This window comes from Scylla paramamosain, chromosome 31 (assembly GCF_035594125.1).
Source record: "Scylla paramamosain isolate STU-SP2022 chromosome 31, ASM3559412v1, whole genome shotgun sequence".
NCBI lineage: Eukaryota > Metazoa > Arthropoda > Malacostraca > Decapoda > Portunidae > Scylla > Scylla paramamosain.
The window spans coordinates 12,729,000-12,755,696 of NC_087181.1; the positions used below are offsets into that span (position 1 = coordinate 12,729,000).

Here is a 26,697-nt window from a genome sequence, read left to right on the forward strand (position 1 = left end):
GTCCGAAGGTCACCGGTTCGATTCTTACAGTAGTTTTTGTGGTGGAAGGGGCAGCGCTTTCTCGTGATGTTACCCTGCGCTGTAGGATCCTGCTGTGATGCTGTGACGTAACATAGAAGGGAAATAATGAAAAATGAAGGTAAGAGAAAACAGGAAGAAAAATAAGACTAAAAAAGAAAAGACAAAGCAAGGTAGAAGGATAGAAGGATACACACACAAAAATGGAGACGAAGGAAAGAGAAAAATAGAAAAGCACACACATACGCACACACACACACACAAAAGTAAGCTTAGAAGAGAGAGAGAGAGAGAGAGAGAGAGAGAGAGAGAGAGAGAGAGAGAGAGAGAGAGAGAGAGAGAGAGAGAGAGAGAGAGAGAGGACACGCAGGATAAGAGAGGCAACGAGAGGAGAGAAAGACACGAACCTAACACGAGGAGAAACACAGGACTCCCTTGGTATCCTCATCCTACATCCTGACGAATCTTTCCTAGTCACTTCCCGTCAGTCGTTCCCACCACTTCCTGTCCCCTCCCCCTTCTCCTCTCCGACACACACTTCCCCTGCAGCTAAAACCTTTCCACCGCCCTTGTGTACCTGAAGAATATACAACAGGTAGGGTCAAGGGCAGTCCCATTACGCCTAGGCTCTCTAATAGGCCTTGGAACTGTAGGATTTGAACCAGGTACTGCGGTGTTACTTCAATCTTATGTCTATTGTTATTTTGAATTTATTTGACGTATTTGTCTATTCGTATTTTTGTTTTCGTTGAAGTGGAAAGGTAGGCGTGTTTCATACAGGGACTGCCATGTGTAGGCCTGATGGCTTCTTGCTGCTTCCCTTACGTTTTTATTTATTTACTTATTTTTATGTGTTATCTATTGTCATTATGATTTTATTCCATTTATCTATTCGTAATTTCGTTTCCTTTTCTTTTTAATGAACTAGAAAGGTAGGCACGTTTCATACAGGGACTGCCACGTGTATGCCTGAAGGCTTGCTGCAGTTTTCCTTATTTTCTTACGTACTCCGTCAGCATCGAACTAATGACCCTTCCTTACATCCCAACATACTTCAAGACCACAAGAACCTATTCAACCTATTCAGACGCCCTCAGCCCTTGAACCCTTTCGTCGCGGTTCCAGGATGCTCAGAAAGGCTAAGTAACTCTTATCTTCTATAGAGGAATGATGTGGGGTCATTTTTGGGAAAGGTCACCCCTCTTCCTTTGCTCATGAGTCAAAGGGGAAAGGAGAGGAAGGAGGAGGAGTGGGAGAAGGGAAGGGGTATCTTAGTCTAACCATTTCTTTGTCTCATACCTCGCTGCTTTCTTTCTTTCTGATTTTCTTTTTTTAATGCTATGTTTTCCTTTGTGTTTCCCTTCCCAAGTGTGTGTGTGTGTGTGTGTGTGTGTGTGTGTGTGTGTGTGTGTGTGTGTGTGTGTGTGTGTGTGTGTGTGTGTGTGTGTGTGTGTGTGTGTGTGTGTGTGTGTGTGTGTGTGTGTGTGGGCGTCTGTGTCAGCTATTTGCGACTCTCCTTTTATGAGCACAAAAACTCTCTCTTCTCGAAGCAGGAGGAGGAGGGGGAGGAGGAGGAGGAGGAGGAGGAGGAGGAGGAGGAGGAGGAGGAGGAGGAGGAGGAGGAGGATATCCATGTATGACTATAATAATGATGCTAATGGTCACCATGTCAGGGATGAGAAGGAGGAGGAGGAGGAGGAGGATTGCAAAGGATAACCAAACAGCAATAGAATTTTAGGTCCTTGCAAAGCTGTTTGGGAACTACTTACGAAGAGAAGGAGGAGGAGGAGGAGGAAAAAGAACAACAACAACAACAACAACAACAACAACAACAACAACAACAACACGAAGAAGAAATAGAAAAAAAGGAAGAAGAAGAAGAAGAAGAAGAAGAAGAAGAAGAAGAAGAAGAAGAAGAAGAAGAGGAGGAGGAGGAGGAGGAGAAAGAGAACACACGCACATAGCACACCATGTTATGATTACAAGCCAGGAGACAACACAGTCATGCCATACAAATTAAAAACAAGTGAATCATCCTTCTAACACAAATCATTCTTCTATTCTTTCTCCGAGCGATGACACTAAACAGACTTTTTGTTCAATATTCTGCCCTTGTTTAGGTTTCGTTTCGTTAGGTTAAGTTAGGTTTGGTTAAGTTAAGTTAGGTTAGGTTAGGTTAGGTTAGGTTAGGTTAGGTTAGGTTAGGCTTGGTTAGGTTAGATTAGGTTTGGTTTGGTTTGGTTAGGTTAGGTTAGGTTAGGTTAGGTTAGGTTTGGTTTGGTTAGGTTAGGTTAGGTTAGGTTTGGTTAGGTTAGATTAGGTTAGGTTAGGTTTGGTTAGGTTAGATTAGGTTTGGTTTGGTTTGGTTAGGTTAGGTTTGGTTAGATTAGGTTAAGCTTGGTTTGGTTTGGTTTGGTTTGGTTTGGTTTGGTTTGGTTAGGTTAGGTTAGGTTAGGTTAAGTTTGGTTTGGTTTGGTTAGGTTAGGTTAGGTTTGGTTATGTTAGGTTAAGTTTGGTTAGGTTTGGTTTGGTTAGGTTAGGTTAGGTTTGGTTAGGTTAAGTTTGGTTAGGTTTGGTTAAGTTTGATAAGGTTAGATTAGGTTTGGTTAGGTTAGGTTTGGTTAGGTTAGGGATTCTATATAATGAAAGAAAGGCTGTATTTTTCCATATTTTCAGCCCTTGTGTTCGCCTTTCATAAGGTGTTCTACGTAATAAAGCAAAGAATATTTTCACATATATTTAGCCTTTGTTATTTTTTCATTAAGTGTTCTGTATAATGAAGAACAAACTATTTTCCCATTTTCTGAGTTCTAACGTCCGTCTTTCGAAAGGTGTTCTATATTAATCAAAGATCTTACACTATTCTCAGAATATATCAAGTATCCAGCGCCTTTATAATAAGAGGAGTGGTTTTGATATTTTATGGTCATTTTATATCGAAAAAGGGGGAATCTAACACTCTACTAATTAGGCGAGAGAATATCCAATGTCTCTTTTCAATTAAAGGAAGAGCGATTAAGTGTACTAAACAGACATTTTTTGTTCCGAATATGGGATCAAATACACTTCCAATCAAGAAAGGAGAGATATAGTACAAAAATTTCCCATGACGCAATGCTGACATATCTTTCCTTTATTCATAGTGCATTTTTGTACCCTGTGTGTTCTTGTGAGACTAACAAGATATCTACACTATTAACAGAAGAAACGCTCATGAGAACCTGGCCAATCATCTACGTGGCCTTTGAAAAGATTCGTGGTGAAAGATCAAAAGCGTTTCTGAATACGGTCTTTTATTTGATACACTGCAGCAAGGTTCCAGTGGGAGGGGCGTGGCGGGAGCAGGTTCAGAGGCGGCTGGGTCACTGTTTAGCCTTCCAGTCAAGAGTGTAAGCCTGAAATTGCTCCTTAAGGGATTCAAAAAAGGTGTTAATAGCTGCAGCAATTACTCATTCACTCACACACAGTTTGCCACGGAGAGAGAGAGAGAGAGAGAGAGAGAGAGAGAGAGAGAGAGAGAGAGAGAGAGAGAGAGAGAGAGAGAGAGAGAGAGAGAGACAGAAACAAATTGATAGAAACACACACAACACACACAAAAAAAAAAAGAAAAAAAAAAGACAACAAAGAAACACGTCGAGAAAGATAGACAGAGACAGAAAAAACAGAGATACAGCGAAGATAACACTGAGGCATGACCAAACGACACAGGAGACAGAAACAAACTTGCTGAATCCCCCAAACCAAGGTGAGAAAGGAATGCGGGGTGAGGCAGGTATGCAGAGGCGCACCCATCACAGAGTACACGAACAGGCAACACATTATGAAACATTCCATATCAACAGCCCCTCTTGAAACACTTAACTACACCACCCCCACCCAAACCACCCACACCTGCACCACCCTTGAGTCTTTAACCTTCACCTACTTAACTTTACCCCTTCCTCCCTCTCCTCCTCCACTTCCTTCAATAAAACAAACCAATCATTCATTCGTGTCTGAGAAAATTTCACGAAGCTTAGCCTAGTCACGCATCTGCTCCTCCGGCATGTTGTACACACACACACACACACACACACGGCGATATGATTGTGGTTAAGTTTAGTGCGCGCATGTGTGTGTGTGTGTGTGTGTGTGTGTGTGTGTGTGTGTGTGTGTGTGTGTGTGTGTGTGTGTGTGTGTGTGTGTGAGGTGTCTTATCTAGGTTAGCTAAATGGAATTAGGGTTATGCGGGAGGATTATGGCAGAGAGAGAGAGAGAGAGAGAGAGAGAGAGAGAGAGAGAGAGAGAGAGAGAGAGAGAGAGAGAGAGAGAGAGAGAGAATTAACCTACTGGGAAAGTGGGGTAGCAAGACGAAGAAAAAAAAAAAGTCACGTAATTTTGCGAAAACTCAGCCGGTCGATAATCACGTAATTCCAAGCAGAGAGAGAGAGAGAGAGAGAGAGAGAGAGAGAGAGAGAGAGAGAGAGAGAGAGAGAGAGAGAGAGAGAGAGAGAGAGAGACTGTTTATGAGGCACAACGAAGTCAGAGGGAGAGGAGAAAGAGAGAGAAGAGAGTAAACAAGTTATGTCAGCCTTATGTCCTCACTTTCAACCCATCCCTCATGCACGCTCAGGATGACTCTCTCTCTCTCTCTCTCTCTCTCTCTCTCTCTCTCTCTCTCTCTCTCTCTCTCTCTCTCAGCACTGCGTCATAGCCGGTCACATCATATCTTATTATCGTAATGGCCTTGTGAGAGAGGAAGATAGAAAAGTCTAAATAACATATAATATTAAGATAATATAAAGTGTACCAATAAGTAAGAGTAGTAGTAGTAGTAGTAGTAGTAGTAGTAGTAGTAGTAGTAGTAGTAGTAGTAGTAGTAGTAGTAATAGTAGTAGCGGTAGTAGTAGTAGTAGTCGTAGTAGTAGTCGTAGTAGTAGTAGTAGTAGTAGTAGTAGTAATAACAATAATAATATTAATAACAATAATAATTTCTATATTTATCCCTTTATGAAAGATGTGAACCTTTAAACAATGAGAGAGAGAGAGAGAGAGAGAGAGAGAGAGAGAGAGAGAGAGAGAGAGAGAGAGAGAGGAGAGAGAGAGAGAGAGAGAGAGAGAGAAACCTACCACATTAAATAACCAACTATAAAAGAATAGCATTTGATTGAATAACAACGCCATACTAAGTCAGATAGGAAAAGAACGCAGTAAGAAAAGAGTTTAGAAATGCGTAGTATATCTTGTAGGAAGTGACCTAAGTTGGGCTGTTGACAGGATGGGCAAGAAGAGTGGACGCCCCGCCCTTCCCCCTCCCTCACCTCCCCCCCTCCCCCTCTCTCTCTCTCTCTCTCTCTCTCTCTCTCTCTCTCTCTCTCTCTCTCTGGTTTACGATGACCCATGCCAGCTAGGGTTTCACGGGCAGCAATGCAACGCAGGACGGGGTGTGGGGGTGGAGACAGATTCAGCAATCCTATACCCATCCTAATCAAGGAGGCAGGGAGGCAGGGAGGATGGGAGACAAGGAGGCAGGGAGGGAAGGGGGGGGTAGAGCAGCAGGGAGGCTGGGATTAGAGAAGTAGGGGGCAGGGAGGCAGGGAGGCAGGAGGAAAGGAGATAGGTAAGGAGGCAGGAGGGCAGGAAAAGAGGAGAGGAGTTAGGAGGGCAGGAAGGAAGGGAGGTAGGGGGCAGGAGGAAGGGGGAGGGAGGCAAGCGTGAGGCAAGGAAAGGATAATCTGACGCTGCTGAAATCTCCTGCACAGCAGCTGTCAGAGGCCGGGCCGCTGCCATGGCGGCATATTGAGGCTTTTTAAGAGTTAATATCTTACTTTTGAAATCAGTTATTGTTTAATTCAAGGGCACAATTGTTGAGGGAAAGGAATTCTCTCTCTCTCTCTCTCTCTTTCGTCAGCATAACTTCTTTCCCCTTACGGCGCAAATAAGTCAATAAAATGAGGATGACGTGGTCCTGCATTGACAAGACACTGTTGCAATGCTAAGGGATGAAACTGTTTTCCGTGTAGCTTGTTGGGGCGAGATGAAATTACGGGCACGAATTAATAAAAGGAAGATTAGGAAGCTGAAATGAAGTTGGGAAAAAACGAAAGAAGAAGAAGAAGAAGAAGAAGAAGAAGAAGAAGAAGAAGAAGAAAAAAAGAACGAAATAGAAAGAAAATGAACAATAAGAAACAAAAGAAGAAAAGTAAGGAGTAGAAAGAAAATGAACAATAAGAAACAGAAGAAAAGTAGAGTAGAAACAAAATTAACAATAACAAACAGAAGAACAGGAACAATAAGAACAAAAATATAAACACGAAGGTGATTCAGAAGGCGAAGATCACCATGACGAGTTACATAAAGCTAAAAGATCACATAAAATGGCACGATTTCTTTTCGAGAGACGACTATTGAACTGTTAACTGAAATTTCCTCAAAAAATAATAAAAGAACAGCAGTTAGTAAATAAATAAATAAATAAATAAAAATATCAAGTATTCACATATACTCACCTAGTTAGAAAATCAGCAATTCCTCTCTTTTTGCTCTTGCCGTCATTATCAGTGAGAACGAAGTCCCTAAGAGAGCCTGTGTCTGACTGGTGGGAGCCTAGACACACAGCGCTGTCGGAGGCTGAATAGGCAGAGAACTCGGTGTTCAGGCTGGAGAGACTTGAGAAGGAACTAGCGTCAGTGATGGAGAGAGAGTTACTGGTTCCAATCCTCTGCAAGGTGTTCTTAATGCTCTCATAATTTCCTCTCTCCAACGACGAGCTTCCACTCACATTGCCAGACTGTGGGCTGCTGCCTTTATCAATAAGCTTCACTGTTTCTCCACTCTCCTCAACTTCTTGGATTATCTCCAGGGGCTTGGGTAATGTCGGTGCCTCCCCCAGCTCAGAGTGATTGGGGATAAACTCCTCTTGAGATTCTTCATTTTCCTTCCTTAATTCTGAGCAATTTTCACTACACCCTAATTTTAGTTTTTCTGGATGGATGTCATGATCATAATCGTCAACTGTGGTTTTACTTGACATACCATTGACTGAGGGTTCATTTTTCTTCTTCAGGGTCCCAAGGCATAGTTGCTTTGTGGCGGGGTTGTAGATCAGAGGGAGAGATTCTAGCAGAGCATCAAGGGAAACGTTATGGCTTGGCACTTCAGCTGACTTCGAGTTCATCACAAGGGCAGTGCCGTCTTCCAGGTCTGCCTTGGTCTTCCATTTGGCAGCTGGGTCGTCCCATGTCTGGGTGTCCATCGTGGGGGGCAGTAGACAGGTAGTTTCTTTATTCTCTGCACTCTCACTTGTCTTAGCAGCAGGCACATGATCAGGATTTATTCTACTACCTGCCCCTGAGGTTAGCAATCTTTTCCTTAGGATTTTGAGTTTTCTTGGACGGCCGGGCCAGGTGCCAAACAGCCCCTCAGCCTCCCCCTGTCCCCCAGCCACCTCCTGCGAGAAGCTCCTTGTAATACCTGTGCCCAGCTCGTCACTAGCGCTATTAACACCATTGTCACACACTACGGCGTCTCCCTCGTTCGTAACCACATTAGTGTTCTGATTGAGATCATCTGGAAGACTCGTTGATGTGTTTTCTGGCTCTGTCACAACACTCGGGGGTCCCTCAAAGGAGTTTCCAGTTTTAGGACGTCTCCATCCCCGCCCGAATCCCAACCCAGACGCTCCACCACCACCACTACTCGCCTTGAATTCGCTCTTAATACCACTGTCAGATTTCCTTGAGCTGTGGAACCTTGCGAGTAATGACTGGGCCTTAAAAGTTTCGGGTTTAAATGGTATTCTCAGCGTCACCTTAGCAAGACCACAGCGGCTAGTGCAGGAATCCTTGAGGTGGCCATCCGCTGGGTCGCTTCTGTCTACTGTACTCTCTCTAGGCTGGTGGTCGCTTTCAGTTATATCGTTCATTGCTTTACAAACTCGCACACCTCCCCACAAGACATGGGGCGACCCCTAGAGGCGTCAGTGTAAGAAATTCGCGAGATGGCCTGAGCACACACACTCACAGACCATCTTGTTGTGGTGCACTGACTGTAATTGGGAAGTTGGAGACCCCTGGCACTCATGTAAACACCCTCCACCACATTTCTGACGTATTTCTATCAAGAAAATACCACTGAAATAAATGAACTATCTTAACCATACATGTTTTTCTATGCACACAGATCGACTCCTTGTATTATATTTATTAATCGCCGTCTAAAAATGTTGTGATGGTACAGCCCCGAGGTATTAATAGACATTCTTATCTATCCTTTTTTCATGAATATAGCATAAAGATAGTGCATTAATATATAAAAACTTTATATTTTGTATGTTTTAGCTATAGTCATACGGAGAAATCAGTTAGAATTGAGGAAGAGAGAGGAGAAAGAAGACTGCGTTCTCTTGAATGTAACCCGGACTAAGGCAAGGAGAGGAACCCGAGGGTGTGTGTGTGTGTTAGTGTTTACAGCCTGCAGTGGCCGTCACTCCTGCCTCTATTAGATGTGTCCTGCAGCCCAGAGGATACCCCTACTGCCCCCACCATGACCATACCGATCGAGGCCCTCTACACCAACAGCAGGTAAAGTATTCATCTCGTATGTGTTAAAGCCAGAGGAATAAATGGGTTCCAGTTGTCTACACACGGAAACCTTATGACTTATTTACCGTATCACTTGTTCCACTGGTTCTTGCGTGTGGGGATTGGTGCCTGGCCTGGACTTGTGTTGATTGTCTGTGTGGAAGATGATGAGTTTTGTGGTGTTTTGGCTATGGGTACAGTGGTAAGGTGTGGCTTATTACCTGCTGCCCTCCTACCTGTTGGTTGTCACAGCTGTCCTGCCTTGCTTCCGACAGGCCGGTGAGGCAGCGGATGGGTCTGCGTGGAATTGGTTATGTCACGGTAACTGCTTGCAAATGTGGTGGTTTCCATTTTGTATTTTGTAGCTTTCCTTGAAATGTTTTATATTACTTTTGGCAAGTTGCAGCCCCCAGATACTAAAGCCTTTGCAGTTTCTTTGTGTAAATCTTGTTACTCTTAGCATTTTGGCAGTTGAGCGAGGTTAGTGTTTTTACTCTTTCTCTGTCTGGACACTAGCATGTTCAAGATCACTGCAGCATTGTTGCATCACCTCAAATAAGAGGGGCTAGACAAAATTAGCTCTTAATATTCCAGTTTTACTAGTGAGGTGACAGTCAGATAGGCAAATCTTACCAGTGGTGACTCCTGATGTATTCTGTTGCTGCCTCTTTCCAGGACAAGCAAATGTGGAAAAATGGGGTTTTTAGGGTGGGTGGGAGGATCTGCTGATACCTTCACTGTGTAGATCACGATTTGAAAAGGCATCTTATTTTGCCAAGAAATAAACAGTCATTGTCTGGAAATGTATAGGCTAAGGCTATTTCTGTAACACCCTAACATTTTGTTAGTGATCAGTTGATATAGAACCTCTTTGTTTGCTAGGTTTCCGAGTGGTCCCAGCCTCTTCTTCCTGCTGCTCTACACACCGCTGGGCATTGTCATCTTCATCATACGACTATTTATATCTCTGCAGCTATTTTTGGCAGCTGCAGTTCTGCCCCATAATACAGTAGTAAGAAGGTAAGTCAATCTTGTTCTTATAGGGAATCATGTGTATGGATATAATTGACCTCAGATTGTGATTAGCAAAAGTAGATGTATCTTCAGAATATTTGTGTATTAAGATATCAAAATTTATTGTCTGATTTATTCAAAATTTATATGATCCTTCTTAGCTTTTAAAAGAAGCAATTTGACAAGATGAAAAACAAACTTGAAGGACTTTCGGGAAGGACAGAATGTGAGACATTTAACGTTCTAGTGTTGTGCTGCGTGTCCTCTACTCTGTGATGGGCTTGGTGGTCCGGGAAGAATGTCGAAAAAATAGAGATGATACCTGTCGCGTCATTGGCACTAACCACATCACACCATTTGATCACCTTGCAGTCTCCATCGTTCTTCCTTGTGTGACTGTAAGTTAATTCACACATATGTGGTGATGAGGAACTCTTAAATCCTAGGTCCTTTTCCCAAATGTTTTAGCTCTTTATCTTGAGTACTTTTAATCTGTCATGAAAGTCTTCAAGATTTTCAGAGATGTTTCATAAGTTCAGTGATAGTTTAACAAGGAAAAACACCCATGAGAACCTGACTAAATATACATCTGTGACAAATCATGTAAAAAGTGATGTGTTCTTGTGTGGCAGCCAAGTGTGTATGACCTGCCTGGAGCACTGTCATCCCTGCTCTGCTACCAGGACCTGGGAGTGACTCAAGGCAGGGAGATTCTCAGAGCCAATGCTCGAAATTACCTCTCAAACCCAAACAACCCTCCCCTGCTGCTTCATCCTGAGGGTGCCACCACCAGCGGCAAGCTTGCTCTCATGAAGTGTGTACAGCAATATTTACAAGGATTTTTTCTCTTTATAAAATAGAAACTAGCACAAAATATTGCCATATGTAAATTGTGATATATTCAGAAGGAAGAAAAATGTACAGCACTTTGATGATTTCTTACTAACTGTTCTCTGAAGCATATATAAAGAAATTTATGAGGAACTGCTGCTTCTGATTGTAAATTGAAAAGTGTGTAGCCAAAGCACTCTTATGAAAACTGTGGATATATTCTGAAGGATGACAAGTCTCCTGTAGTAACTTGGCACTTAAAATTTTGACTTTCTCTATTCACAAAAATTTGATTTTCTCTGTTCACATTTCATAGATATGGATCTTGGGCCCTGGAATTGAATGGGTCAGTGCTGGTGGCCGGTATTCGAGTGCGGCGCCTTCCCATCCTGCCTGTGGCCCCATCTGTGCTGGGAGCTTCCTGGGCTGCTGATCTGTGCTTCATGCTGTTTTCACCAGTGACTTTGTTCACCATCAAGTAAGTTGTTAGTGTAGAATCACATTTTTAATTTTGGTGAATTTTATTTATATACTGATACACCAGTCATTTTGTATTAAATGCTTTACCATTTTCTTGATTTGTGTCAGATATGTCGGAAAAATGAGTCGCAAGGAAAGTGAGAGTGCAGAGGAATTTGGTGTCCGTGTCCAGGCAGCTACAGCATCTGCCCTTCAACTCCACACCAGTAATCACACTGTGGCAGATAAGGTATGGATTGATAGAGTTGTTGTGTCTTTAGTGTAGAGAGCTGTCACTGCAAAATTAGTTATGTTGTCATTCACACAGTAAGCTGTTACATTTGTCTACAATCTTTCCATTAGGTGGAGTACATGAAGCGGTTGGCCCGGGAGGCGGCTGCTGCCTCCAATCCCATGCTGAGCCCTCAGGTGCACCGCATGGCCCAGCAAGTGCAGGAGGTTCTCCCTCACATCTCCCTTGACCGGATCAAGAGGGATTTAGGTGAGTCACCTCAGCTTGTGTATACATATTAAAATGTTGTTTAACCTCAGTGTCTTACAATGTCTATCTTTTATAACATCTATAACTTCTGCATATTTTGTTTAATATATTTATATATTTTTGTTAGTTTAAGCATTTCCTATATGAACAGATAATGTAACAAGGAAATCAGCTTCATACTGTTTATTAAAAGGAAGTCAGTGTTTAGAGAAAGGGTAATCAATATAGTGTCTTGCCTTGCAGTCCACACTCAGAATGTTGACTTGACAATCACAAACTTCCTGGAGGGTAATGTGCCAGAGCCAGTACCTGAGCCCCAACCAGCCCCCTCAAGGGTGGATCCTGCCAGAGTAAGTCCCCAGTCATCTGATTTGAGGTCTTCCTCACCCACTGCTACCCCCCTACCCTCAGCCTCTGCTGAGGTAAAAAGTACTGTTGACAGAGGGGAAGCATCAGATCGAAGATTGCATTCAGCAGTGTCAATGAGTACAGCAGCAAAGTCCTTTGGTAAGTCTGCATCGGAGAGAATGACTTCCTTTGAAACTAGAAAAGCACAGCTGATAGAAAATGCAAGGAGAAGATATATTGAGAAACATGGCCTCACAGTGCCAGGCTACAATTGCTGACAGTTTTTGCAATAATTATTCTCTCCATTGTGTGGAGTTTGTGTTAGATAACATTATCACTTATAGGAGCTCTTAGTCAGAGCTTGGTGGCTGTACAGTAGATTTCTTTGTTTATAAAGGAAATTATCAAGTTAAGGGCAGTAAATGGATCACATTTTGTTGCATACCATTGGCTCTTCTTGGGGACTGTTCAGTAATTCTTACAGAATATTTTGGAGAAAGTTTATGATCAGCTCAACAAATTACTGAATGGCTGTTGAAGGTTAAAGATTCTGAAGGTACAGTTTTCCTTACAATTTCCTTCCTTTCTATGAATAAATATCAATCAAAATAAATGGAAGGCTATTTTGCATTGGTTGAGACCATTGAAGGTGAAGTTGGCAGCTGTATTTTAGTGTTGGATGAAAACTGTAAAAATCAGGTTGATTTTTCCTTTTTATTTCCTTCACTTTAATTTCAAACATGAATACTTAAACAATGCATGTTTGCATTATGCACCTGTTGCCTTTCTTCTCTTAAATGGTTTTCTTTCAGATTTTTAAGTATATAAATAATTTGTGTGAAGTATTACAAGATTACTGTGTCTGCATTAACCTGTTCCCTGTCAGTCCTGCTGCTACCCCATGCTGCAGCACTGGTCTTGTGTTTCCTGACCTGTTACTTGCTTGTTAACATTGAGTAAGTTGCTTTGCCAGGCTGCAGTCATTGCCAGAAGGAAACTGGTATTTATAAGAATATGACAATTTGAGGTATTTTCCTTATACTCAGCTTAGCATGATTCCTGTTTTCTTGGATCTGGAGTCTTTCTTCACACAGTGCAGGGAGTGGGGATTACTCTGTTGTTATTATTATTATTATTATTATTATTATTATTATTATTATTATTATTATTATTATTATTCTGATTACTATTATTATGATTATGAGTATTGTTATTATTATTTTTTTTATTATTATTATTATTATTATTATTATTATTATTATTATTATTATTATTATTGTTATTATTATTATAATATCTAGCTTGAATGTATTGCCATTGTGTGTTCACTTTGTTTGATTAATAATCCTCAAATGCTATTATAAGACAAGTCCTACAATGTATTTGAAAAGCAATATCATGAAGTATTGAAATAAACTCACTTTTGTTTGTTGATAACTACAGCAGTACCATGTATCATTGATGGTATTCCTTGAAGTGATTCAGTAGTATAATGCAAGGCAGACTTTGGATAATGTTCCAGGGAAACACACATTCTAAGATAGGCTTTGAACACTTCTGGGGAAGATGCCCATTACATGATTTTTTGTTGATTTTTTTTTAAAGCTGTACTTGGTGAAACAAGATGTTGATGCCATAGCCTACCTGAGTACGGCAGTGACCCACAGGTGCACAATGACTGGGCCCATTGTGCCAATTGTGATTGTGCAAAATATTGTGCATATGTATTTTGCCTATCTTGTTAAGCATAGTTAGTATAATAGGTAGCTTTACAGAATTACACTCATCTCACATGGGTGGATGAAACTTTTGCTTTTTTTGTTTTATGGTAAGTAAAATGATGAATTTGATTGTTATACATGTATTGATTGTTTTACATGTAATTACTGTCACAGCTTATCTTTTTTAGCCAGTCTAATCTAGGTAATTGTCATGTACAGCCTCTTAACTTACCTTTTGAAATAAGTTACTGAAGTGACAGTAATGACACACATAACAATGAAGCATGTATAGTGATGATGACCAGAAGATGTCAACTTGTCAGCCTAAGTGGGACGTGTGTAATATTGTAACAGTACCTGGTAGTATTTATGGAGATTTCACTTTCCCTGGGTATGCAGAGGTGGGGTTCAGATCATTATATAGTGACACCTTCAATGTGTGTTCACACCAGCAGTTTTCTACAACCACAACCACAGCTGTGCTCACTCACTCCAGCCACAATGACAAGGTGCTCCAGTGTTCATGCTGCACAATACTCCTCACTCTCATGGTGTCCTAGCTAGTGTGATATTACAGTACTTTTCATTACTTATTTAGAGTAAGCAGTAATTGTGTGGTCATGAGTGATTTATTCTAAGTAACATTGAGTACAAATTACAAGTAAATAAGAGGTATTATAGGATCAAGTGAACTCTATTAAAAGTAGTGGTACATGTTATAAATTCACTGTTATTTTACTACATCTTTTTTGTGTGGTAATGAATTTACAGTATGAACAATATTCAGAACTCTATTGGAAGGAAAAGAAATACTTGTACAGTGCCAGACTATTGTCTCACTGTGCAGTATCTTGTCATGTCCCTTAAATAATCTTATCTTTGGATCCCACTGCTCTTGAATCATATCTAGACAAGTGTTGTACCCAGCTACAGCCTCTACTGGATAAAGTAATCATGATAATCACAACATAAATCCATGTTATCTGGTATTGTGGTTACAGTTGTTCCAATATGCTTCTTGAGGTGGTTGTCTGTGTTATGGATATGTGTCATCTCAGTTACTGATCAGCATCCAGCTGTGGCAAGTGAATGCATGCCTGAGGAGAGTGGTTGGGACTGAAGCCCTCTGATCCAGTAAACTCTAAGCTGGAGTGACACTGTTTGTGCCATAAGTTTGACACCTAAGACTTAATAAGAGTTTGTTGACTCATTGTCTTGTGCAAGTACACAGTTTTACCTTTCCTTGCATTCACCTTCTGGAGTTTAATATTACTTAGTAATATAACTCAAGAGCCACAGAATTTGGTTTGAGAACATGTGCTTATGTTCTAATTCTCACTTTGCCTCTTTTTCCATTTTCACGTCTTTAACATCCTACAGTACTTCATAGGGAGCATCACTACTGCCAACCTCTGTAATAACAGGTCTTGAAACACTGACAAGTTGTTCTGGAGCCAGCAATGAGAGAAATAGACATGCAGGATGGTTAGGATTGGAACCACTGGTCCAGCATCCACCAGATATGGATGACATGAATGATCCCCAGTGACCCAAATAGAACTTGCTGGCATGTCGTCTTGCTGTGTCGGTACAAAACTGCCCGTGTGAATCCACCTTGACACATTTCATCTGGGAGTCTTATGGTATAGCTTCACTGTCATTAGTCACCCAATGTGTGCTGGTGTTTGGTGATTCTCTCATGTCAGATTTTTGATGGACAGTACAATAGCATCCTTTCCATATACATCTTTTTTATAAATGCTTATGACTTCAAAGGTACCTATACATGTACTACACTTAAAATTTGCATGTGTAATGTACATAACTGTATAGTAAGTCATTAAGATCTGTTACTGAGTTCACTTTGGTATCTTCGGGATTCTCATAACATAATAATTCATCATGATTAAGTTTTGCACTACATAGCAAGTCTCCAGCATTGGTGGCCTGTGAAATGGATGGCTGCTCACTCTCAGCATCATGTGTGTTGTCATTTCTAAACGAAAGTACAGTACATAGAGTTACAACACTTGTATGTATATCTTGTGTGATTGTGATATTAGATGTCTTCCCAGATTTCCTTTAGATCCACCATAGAAGAAAAACAGTTTCCTTTTCAGATTTTATACAGTTTAAATTTAAACAGTACTGATGCATAGTGTCTTGCGTAACATTTCAGTAGTTTTCTTTCTCTAGAACAAAACAGATGTATGACAATTCTGATCCTAGTTTATTAGTCTAAAAAGATGCAAGTCTGTTTGAAATCTGCAGCAAGTAAGAAGTATTTCCAGTAATTCCTCATCATTGTCTTTAAAAGAGTTCCAAATGGTACAGGGGCAAGGGAGACTATGTCCTTGCCATTGTGTGGTAGATCTTTCCCATTCATAGAAAAGGACTGGTATGTTTATATAAAGGACAGTGAAAATTTATTCCTAAGGAGGTGTTTGCCACTTTTGTTGAATGTTGAACCTAAAAACCTGTTACTTGATCAAAACACTAATTTTTACTATTTGCAGCATACTTTAGTACCTTCCTGTAACACATGTTAGCACTGTAAACACATAGTACTGTTATAATGAAAAGTTATGGTTGCTGGGCATAAGTCGTCCATGTTGAATGTAAACCCAAATACAGAACATTAAAGCTAAAAATTTCATGGCCAGCGTTCATTTCTATCATATGGATGGAGTGATGTACTTTCTTGAGAAAAAATAATCAGAAATGGCACTGTTTTCAGATAAGTAAGGTGTGTGTGTGTGTGTGTGTATGTATGTGTGTGAGAGAGAGAGGGAGAGGAGGCATCTATGTCAGTAAGATAAATACTATGAATGTGAGAAGAAAACATCCTATAAAAAAAGATAATATAAAATGCTGGAATACTGAAAACAGAGGGAAGAAGTGTATGGAGGCATGAGCTATATGGCCAGAAGGAAATGGAGACAGTTAATTGTCTTTGACATTAGTGAAGTTCTAAGAGACAGGCATCAGTTAAGGTGAATAGAAGTTTCCTCTCCTTTTCATCATCAGGCAATCTTGTGTACTGACTTGGGTGGAGTATTCAGGGATTGGATTTCAACATATAAGTTGTTTTAACCCTCTGTATCCAGTGGCTGTCTTGTACTCTTATTTAAGCTGAGATTACATAGTTTTATTAAATTTCATGGATGCTCTCTTAAAATCAGTGAGATGTGTGTTGCATCTAGTAAAATTGTCTTTCTAAAAAACATATAGTTTCGTATGATTTTAAGTTAGAATAGACTGATTTGCTATGCTTCAAGAAGCCACCCAAATTTTAAGGGTTAAGAGGATAGCAGATCACTTCATAGCTTCTAAAAGACAGAATGGAAGTTGTCAGTGAATATTATGTATTTCAAGTTTTACAGAATTTGAGTCATGCTTGTAATACCAAATTGATGTTTTTCTTAGAATTGGTGTATGTTTTTTTATTTACATATTACTTTCTTATGTAATTTTGTTTGTGAGTGACATGTAATGCTTTAGTTTTAATGCTTTTACAGAGCTGAAGAAGACTTGGAAGTTATAGTTTTATCACATCTATGACAAGTTGATTTACACACACAGCATTCACTGGGCATGTACTACCTTTAAGGTAAAACATGAAAATGGGACTGTTGCATTTATTTTTATGAATAAAGGTAAGTGACAACACAATACCGGCAGTGCTGTCATCACTCATCCATAATCAAAATCTTTCATTTATCATGCAGAATGTGCACCTTGTGAAGTGAACTTAAAGCACATACTTGTCTTGCAAAGTTGGATGTAATCATATTTTTCTGGTAGGTATGATTATTTCCTTATATTATTGTATCCTTATTGTCTTGGTTTATTGATTTATTTTTCCAACTTAACCTTCACATTATGACCTACAAGTTTGTTTCATAGCAATAATAGTGATGGTAATGCTGTATATAACAATTACTGAACCTTAGCAGAAAATATACTTCTGTCAAAGTGAGCCAGGTTTAACTTTGTAATGATAATAGTATTGTGACCTGAGTATTCTGTTATAAAGATCTGGCTTGGGAGTGATCACAAGTCATCTGTAACATCAAGATCATCTTGCCTGATTCATCTTTCCTTCCTTCTCTAGTGATGCACCAATGGTTGTGACCCATGCTATGAATTCCTTCAGTTCCCAATCATAGTTGTGTTTCCACAGCATTACATTTATCCTTCAACTCCATGATCAGTCAGTCACACACAGGGCTGGCAGTTGCCTTCCTACTGAGTCCAGCCATGTCTCAGCAACTGTGTTGGGCATGTGTTGTTTTGTGATGCAGAGTGTGATAGCAGGTCACCAATTTTTGATACTGTTGTATGTTTTCTTTCACACTTAGTGGATCATAATACAATACTTACATCATAATTCAACTTCTTGATGCTAACACTTGCATTAAATTTTTTTCATGTATTTCTCAGATTTATTTGCCCTTTTTGTGGTACGTATACAGGCTATACTACATTTTTTTTTATGTGGAATATTATTTCTTGTTTTTGTAACGTACCCTAAAAATATCAAACCACTTCTCTTAACTAACAAGACTGGTCTTGTCCTATAGACTACATTTTTTTTTAATTAGAAACTGAAGCTAATACTACATAATTTTCATTTACGCTTCTGCCATGTTTGTAGGCTTTGTTATGATTTTATGGGATTTTTTTTTTACCATACTGTTACTTTTATTTACACTTAACTGATTGTAGTGTTTATGGCATATTCAATCTCATTAATTATGATTAAATTTATATATACTGCAGAATATACTTAATGATAATAAGAGCACTGAATTTTAATAACTAATATGAAATTTTATTATAAGTAAGATATGCATTCATCATGTCAAGACAGAAAGCAGATACCAGTTTTACAAAAGCTTGAGATTAGTGCAAATTGATAATTTAAATAGTGTGACATCTTATGATTTATTTATGAAAAGTATCTTACTATTGAGGAATGACTGGTTATGTCACTGAGGGATAGACTGGTATAGATGTGAGGTCATGTATCACCTCAGATCATCACCACCACCATCATTGCCATTGAAAGTGGCTTTCCTTAATGGCTGGCAGGGTATTAAGCCATGTACTTCACCACACAGGCTCAGGGTGTCTTGATAGAGTTGCTGAGTTGCCAGGTCAAACCTCTTTGATTTACGTCCTGTACTTATTCTCTGCCAGGAGAACCATTAAAGCATGAAATAAGTCAAGCTGAAATTGTCTCCACTCAGCCAGGGATTCAGACCACAGACCCCTCAGTTGTGAGCCCACTACTTACTACCAAAGGTTGTACATTCTTGTATATTCTTGTATTTTAATAATTTATGTTGCTTGTACAACTATTTATTTTACTAGGGCTCTTGCTGAGAAATGTGGTAAGAACTTAATCTGCAATTCATGGGGATGAAAAAAATCTGAGAAAATGTCAATATATTTCCCAAAAAAAGCAATCATTGTCACATAAACTGGGTAGTAATACAAAAAATAATTTGCTTTAATCCCTTTACATGGAAAATAACTCATGTATTTCAAAAAACAAAACAAGAACACATCATTCATTCAAGTGTTAATACTGAAAATGAAAGATGAATGATATGACAAAGCAGTTTTCAGTATCTAAATGACATATAATGAGATGTGGAAATACATATCTAGAAATGTGGAGATATTTAAGTAAGCATAAGGTGCAACACCTTCATTGTAATGCTAGTGCATCAAGTAATAAATAGGATGAAGGTATGAAGTAAAATCCAATAGTATATATTAAAATTCTAAATGTGAAGATGTATTTTGTAGCAACTGAAAAGTTCCTCTCCTATTTATTTGTGGTGCTGCTAAATCATAAATCTAGCATGACAAAGCTAAAAATATACTAAATTTCTCAGGAAAAATGATAGATGTCTCACAAGAACACATGTGGCCAGCACGCACAACTACACACTACATATTTTGGTCAACACACAGCACCAATATCACCATGTATATTTATATGTAGGGACCATTTATCTGGCATCCCACTTTTCAGAACACTCAGAACAAAATTAGACTGGGAGCAATACACACTGCATCATGTACATAATGGGATGCACTGGCAAGCTTTTCCTGTATAACATGCACCTGACTTACCTGTGAATAGGTACTTTCAGGTAAAAATTTAAGAAATCTGACTGCATTGTCAAAATTCTACTTATCCTAGACTTGCCGGCTCCATTTTCTTGTGCAGTTTTCTATGGGGTGGGACTACCATTGAGCAAGAGCATCACACTCTGGTTGCCAGCACAGCCAGATCTCAGAGCCAGGCAGGCACATTACCTGGGTACATGTTATAAATGCAGTGCCACTCCCTTGACAACATGGGACTTAACAGGCATGTTCAAAATCTGTCCAAAATAATATAATTACAGCTGGATACAACACCATACATGGAGCACACACAAGGCTACACAATGTATACTTGCAGGTTTGACAGTCATGTGGATCAAAGCAGAAATGTTTTGTGTCTTGCAATATTTTCTTTAATTCTATCTGAGAAAAATGTTTCAACATGCAACACTTTTTTTTTATTTGTGAATGTGGCTATTTCACAAACTTTGTCCCACAGAGGAAGGGAAATATAAAAAGAAGTTACACCACTACTTTCCTAATAGCATACCTGAAACTATACCTTTATGGAACAGGATAAATGAAAAACAATTATATGACATTTTGCATCAGGCACTGCATGCAGCAAGAATAAAGTGAGACAGTAGAAGGAAATATATAATGTGACAAGGATGAAATGGCAGAATTTGTAGCTCGTTGTATAAAGCTCACAGTGAGAGCTGTAGAATGCTGATACACACAACACTGCACCTGACATGAACTATAGCAAGCTGACTCACCATGTGTGTGAAAATGAACGTCAGGGGGAATGTGAGATAAGGAATGTCAATGAGCTTGGGGGGGGAGAGAGAGAGAGAGAGAGAGAGAGAGAGAGAGAGAGAGAGAGAGAGAGAGAGAGAGAGAGAGAGAGAGAGAGAGAGAGAGAGAGAGAGAGAGAGAGAGAGAGAGAGAGAGAGAGAGAGAGAGAGAGAGAGGGGGGGGGGTTTGGGGGAGCAAAACTAAAGTATTCTGTGAGCCAATTCAAGTACTGAGTAACCTGCACTCATTTCCATCATGTTTTGCATTCTTCCTCAATCTCTCTCTTCTGCTGGAAATCTCACAAAATGTTACAAGTGATTGGTTTTCAACAGATAAGAGTACTTTAAGTTGCAGGAATATGCTAAAAATTTGGAAGTGAGTGTGACACAATAAGCAACTTCTGACTGTGACTGTACCTATTCATAAAAGATACATGAATTTTTTTCTCCATTTAACTTGTGTGAAATACCATGATTGCTATCCTAAAATGTATTAATAAACAAGAGCTGCTCATAATGTCAAGGTTTAGAGAAGGATTCTGGAGACAGGAAACTAAGCTGATAATGCCAAATGTTAAAGGCAAGTCTTGATATTTAAGATGCTACAGACTTGAGTGTAATATACAACTATATCTCTAATTGATAAAAAAATTCAATAAACTTTTCATAAATAAGGTTAGCAGCATAAAAGCTTTATAAATATCTTTTTAGTAATGTACATTTATAATGTGAAATATTTACACATTGGATAAAGATAAGGATAAAAAGACAAATGCTTTACCACTATAAATATGAAGAAAAATTATGATGATTATGAAAAGACAGAGAGAATAATGCATCCAGCAAGCTCAGCCATCCAGGATTTTGTCTCATTCACTACAACACACAAACAATTCAACATTACACACTCTTTACTAATACATAATTTTTGCTCATCAATCTTACTAGAGTACAAGGTAAAATAAGTGGATAATATTATGGGGCTCAACTGTGAAAAAACCTGTGTTAGGGCTACCTTCCTCTACGGGGATCTCAGCCTGGCATACAGATGGATACATTGTCATTATTTTTTTTTTACTGTTGGAACCATAATGATAAAAACAGAAGAGTAGATATTTTTTAACTTTTCATGCCCTTCAGTCCCATGCATGCCAGAGAAAAGGTCCTTTGTTTTATATTCATCAACAAATTACACAGTTATAAGTAAATGGGTAAGTCATTTATCGCATAGTAACAATATCACAAGTTCATATGATAAATGCATGAGGCCCTCTAAAGCACATCATCATTATCAAGCTTATTTTGATAAATCAATTAAATCTAAACACATCCACTTGCATCAAACATATTTTTTGCATAACAGCAAGTGTGTACACTGGTGTCACTGATTTCCATTGCAATCACAAGGAAGTAACAAAACCACTGACTAAAATACCAACAGATCAGAGCAGATGTAATGCACCTGAAACACTGCTAACTCAGAGCACTAGTGACTAATGGGAGGAAATACTAGGAAATATTCACAGTACAAGATTTACAAATCTGGATACCTTAAAACTGTAATAATTACATGTTAATACACAAAATTTCAGATAGCTTAGAGTGCATATTTTTCTGAATTACAAAGACAACAAACAACAACAAAGAATGAAGTACCTTTACGAGCTCTGAAGTCTGTTGAATACTGATAGTGAATTTCAGATATATAATTCTATAGAGGAAACTGTTTTAACTTTGTTAGCAGAGAATACATCTTCAAATGTATTAAAGCTGCAATCTTAAAGTTTACAATATAAAGATGGTTAAAGCTTGTTATCTGCAAGTAATATGCGTGTGTGTTTCTTATTTAATAGCCAAAAAGCATTTACTTTCATAACACTCCATGGTGGTCACACATTTTTTGAACAATGGAATATGTACAGTGAGTCTGGTTCATTTACAGTCATTAGTAATGAGATATGGAATGTATGTTATTTTCAATGCTTTTGCTCCATGTTCAATGCTTTCTGTTTATTTAATTCAAGTAGCAGTCACTTGAATACACACTGATTTCTTTCATAATTTTGTGTGGAAATCCACTGAGATGTTCCTTGTTCTTTATTACTTATGGATTAGATTGTGGCATTCAGTTTTCAAAAAGGGAATAAAGGAACTAGTGTGTGCAATCATTTGTTCGTAATTATTCTAATGCTACTTCCGTTATACGGTGTATAGCAAACTCACTTTTTAAAAGCTCATGCCACCCAAAGCTATATCCTTATAGTATATTATCATACAGTACTGGCAGTACTCTGCAATTGTTATCATTATTGTAAGGCCTTCATCTGAAAGTTGTAAAAATTCTTATTCATAAGCCAAACTGAACAGAGTTGATGTTAAAGTCCTACACAGAATGTTACCTCATCAGGTCATAAGCCTGACAGCAGTAAGTAAGCGTGCAGAGACAAGCTGCTATACAGATTTTAAGTATTTATCATAAGGGTTCCTGACACACCAAGTAAAGCACAGTTTTGTATGTTTTTTTCCCTACAATACAATGAAATAATCCTTAGATACACATTTAGTAAAATGAAGAATTCTCTTAAAATTCATCCACATTTTTTCAAGTTTTGTGCTGAGATTCACTTCAGAACAGAGTGTCTTGCAATCTACTCACCCAGTGCAAGACACCATCCTGCAATAAAATCATTACCATCTTGGTCCATCATACCAAAAATCTCCATAGATGTTTGTGAATAATTCATAATGAGTTATATATATATATATATATATATATATATATATATATATATATATATATATGTAACAGTTCTATAACAATTTGTAGGCTAATCCACACAACAAAACTTGGCTGGATCTACACCTTTACAAGTGATGCATACCTTAATGCAGACTGTCATGACTACATCTCAAAAAGCATAATACTAAAAAGAATTACATAAATAATTATTCATTGCATACTAAGAAAAACTGCATAAAGGGGCAACGTTACTATCAGGCATAACCCTATGGAATAGCTTTTCATGTTAATACTAATAGAGCTTAATTTGAAGATAATGTGTATTGTGATTTCCATAGTAACTTGACCCACTGGAAGTGTGAGTGTGTGTTTGTCAACTTCCTTATCTCAAGGAATTCTTACATAACATGAAAGATTTCCACCTTGGGTCCCAACAACTGCTATCTACTACTAATACTCCACAGAACTCTTACTTGTAGCGAGGCCGGCGGAATATCCACAAAAATAGGTTCTTAAATCTTGCCCATCGGGAGAGGGGCTTGCTTCTCTCAGATGTCGCCCCTCCAGCTGCCTCCTTCTGTTTCTTTCGTATTTCTCTCACCAGCATATGGAAGGCATCGTCAACAAAATGGCGAAGAGCTGCTGAAGTTTCGAAAAATGGGCATCCCATTGCTTGTGCCAGAGCCTGCCCTTCCTCTGTGGTGACCTGTGCATTGCCGGTTACTCTTTACTGGTGCTATACTTGTAAGTCGTCAGGTTTTGCCAATGGTTTATATACTGACAATTTACTACATCCTTGGAGTGAGGTAAGTGCAATGATTCTTATAAAATACTTAATGTCATTAAAAGAATGAAAAGATTTTAAGTAACTTACCTTCCGATCATCTAAGTCAACCTTGTTTCCCACTAGAACAATAGGAATAGAATCTGCAGCACGCACTTTGGTGATTAATTTTTTGTAACCAGCCACTTCCTCAAAGCTGCGGCGGTCAGTGAGGGAGTAGCAGATCAAGAAACCTTCGCCACATCTCATGTACTGGTCACGCATAGCAGTGAATTCAATCTGGCAGGGAAGGGATTTTGCTAATGTCTAATTTTATAACAAGAGAATCTTAATTTTTAAATGAGGTATGTTTCTTAAAAACTTAATTAATAATTCAAATGTTAATTTCTTTACATCAAATTATTCTTTTTATATTTCTGGTACATTTTGCAAAAAAAATTTAATTCATAGATGTGAATTCTACATAACTAAAGACAAAGAACATGATCAATCTATTCATAACTTGAGAAATTCTTAATTTGAAAGTCTGTAAATTAACAATCCTACACTTAACAATATAAAAAGACTGAGACTTCAGCCTGATGTACATAGAAGAGATTTCAACATTGACTACGACAGGTACCTATACTTGTATATTTGCACACTCACCTGCCCAGCAGTGTCCAGAATGTCCAGCAGTGCGGGCTCTCCATCAATGACAGCCTGCCGCTGGTATGCATCCTCTGAAGTCATGAGTAATGTAAGTATCTCTGAAGTTATATTATTCCGCATAATCCTGAGCATAAAACAGTGCAGAATTATCTCATGTTTTTGTTAATTTCAGCAAATCTCACTGTATTGCCATTAGTATAATATTAACAAAATAATATAGCAATATATGTGAGAAGAAAGCAATGGAGAGACATGAAGTACAACATTTAGTATATACACATATTGGTATCATATGCATAAGTATAAATAAGAACTTTACAAGTCATAGTTCCTTTGAAGTCATGTTATGGTGATGAACACTCACCAATGGTTGGATCGTGGTACTCCAGGAAGTTGTGGCTCACAAACTGTAGGGTGAGAGCTGAAAATGAACCAAATTAATGTGAAGTAACAAGAAGTAAATAAGAAGTAACTATCAAATTACTATCAAATTATTCATAAACCAGCTGTGGTGTAATTTTCATAATTCAGTTTTGGGCCGCCACTGCTTGTGGTGATAATGACACGATAGCACTCACGATAATGACAGGTGACATGGGGCTAAATCCCCCATCCCAGCTAGGTTAGGCCATGTTAGGTTAGTGTCCTTGAAGGGGAGGCAGGATCCAAGGGTGGCAAAGTTCCCCCTTTAAGTTAAGTTAGTGTCCTTAAGTGGGAGTCCGGAATGGGGGGGGGGGCAGAGGGGGCTAAAGCCACCTAGTTAGGTTAGTGTCCTTAAGGAGGGTTCCAGCGGGGGAGTGAAACCCATTCAAAGTTAGGTTAGTTTAATGTTTTTATTAAGAGGGTTCCAGGGGAGGCAAAACCCCTCAGTTAGGTTGGGTTGCTAGGTTAGATTCGTGTCCTTAAAGTGTCCCTGTTATGGTTACGTTTCCACATTTTTCAAAATATGGTCCCATCCAGAGACTTTTTCATGAATGTCAAAATTTGGCATGATATGGCTTCCCCCACCCTAAAACCCCGCTTTCCCATCAGATCCCCATGCTTGCTTGTCCTGGAGAGGGGCGGCAACAGGATACATCAAAACGCTAGTCATAAGATTTACCAAAAGCTGTACACAGGCATGAGCCACTGGAGACTTCACTCCCTTACAGTACATCCAAGACAATAACAATTACAACATTTCCAGGCAAGGCAGTGGTGAAGGGGGCTTCCAACTATAATTCTATCCTTATAAAGATCTTGAACCACAGAGGGTGATCACCATTCCCTCGTTACTTCGCCTCACTTAACTATCCCCTCCTCGCTTAACTACACTCCTCTCATTCACTCACCCCACTCCCTGCACTCATACCCCCTGGCCCACTCCCTCCCACTCACCTGACTTGCCCACCCCACCTTCTCCCAGCACCACGATCCTGAACACTTTAATGCCATTGCGGGTGTGCTGGTGGTGGTGGGCTGAGGCCATGACTCATGACTCAACTCATCCTCCTCCTGCAGCAAACTGTGGTACTGGCGAGGCCCGGGCGGGGTAGAGTGGGTGCCTGGAGTGCCACTGCCAGCCCTCTGCTGATAATCTTGATCCGCGCCTGGCACTTTGGCTCAGGGCGGGTTTCGGCATCGGCTCTACATGGCTGTTTTTTTTTTTTTTTTTTTTTTTTATGACACATAATGTGATTTTTTTATTACTTATTATTGTACACTGTGTAAGGTTCAGTCCATCTTTTTTTCTTTCTCTCCCTTTCAGTTATAATACTTTGTTACGTGCATCCTACGTAGTTGTCTGAGAGCCAAATACGCGGGGAACATAGTACTCAGATGCACTTCATACTGGAACTGATGAATTATGAGCTATATTTTATTAGTGTAACACATTTCCGTGAAAAAAAAAATGTGTTTGTACTTAGGTATTTCCGAGGATACTACAGTAGACTTACCCTGCCCCCCACTTTCTCTCTCTCTCTCTCTCTCTCTCTCTCTCTCTCTCTCTCTCTCATATATATATATATATATATATATATATATATATATATATATATATATATATATATATATATATATATATATATATATATATATATATATATATAAATACAGAACCGGAGTGACCCGTGTTAACAGTCACTGTCACACTGTCAGTCAGTCTCC

General features: G+C 39.1%; 3 protein-coding genes across 4 annotated transcripts in view; 1 reads left to right on the forward strand and 2 right to left on the reverse strand.

Moving 5' to 3' along the window:
• The window catches only part of LOC135088677 (TBC1 domain family member 14-like), a 48,549-nt gene extending 40,487 nt beyond the window's left edge, over positions 1–8,062 (reverse strand). For both annotated transcript variants that reach the window (XR_010261074.1, XM_063983614.1), the window contains exon 1: positions 6,507–8,062. Coding sequence is in view for 1 of the 2 variants with exons in the window: in XM_063983614.1 (XP_063839684.1) it covers positions 6,507–7,921 (1,415 nt within the window). In the remaining variant the exon portion in view is untranslated. The remainder of the gene's footprint in view (positions 1–6,506) is intronic.
• A 346-nt stretch (positions 8,063–8,408) lies between these two features.
• LOC135088678 (lipid droplet-regulating VLDL assembly factor AUP1-like) lies at positions 8,409–16,110 on the forward strand. Its single transcript, XM_063983615.1, has 8 exons — positions 8,409–8,579; positions 9,462–9,599; positions 9,841–9,991; positions 10,226–10,407; positions 10,741–10,902; positions 11,013–11,133; positions 11,247–11,385; positions 11,629–16,110. Exons 1-8 carry the CDS (start codon positions 8,542–8,544, stop codon positions 12,009–12,011), a joined length of 1,314 nt encoding a protein of 437 aa, XP_063839685.1. The 5' UTR covers positions 8,409–8,541; the 3' UTR covers positions 12,012–16,110.
• Positions 16,111–18,890: 2,780 nt separating this feature from the next.
• On the reverse strand, positions 18,891–26,166 carry LOC135088679 (GTP-binding protein Rit1-like). The gene is made up of 6 exons (XM_063983616.1): positions 25,927–26,166; positions 24,914–24,970; positions 24,547–24,620; positions 23,989–24,177; positions 23,588–23,820; positions 18,891–23,048 (listed from the first exon to the last, which is right to left on the reverse strand). Exons 1-6 carry the CDS (start codon positions 26,015–26,017, stop codon positions 23,027–23,029), a joined length of 666 nt encoding a protein of 221 aa, XP_063839686.1. The 5' UTR covers positions 26,018–26,166; the 3' UTR covers positions 18,891–23,026.
• Between the last annotated feature and the right edge of the window lie 531 nt (positions 26,167–26,697).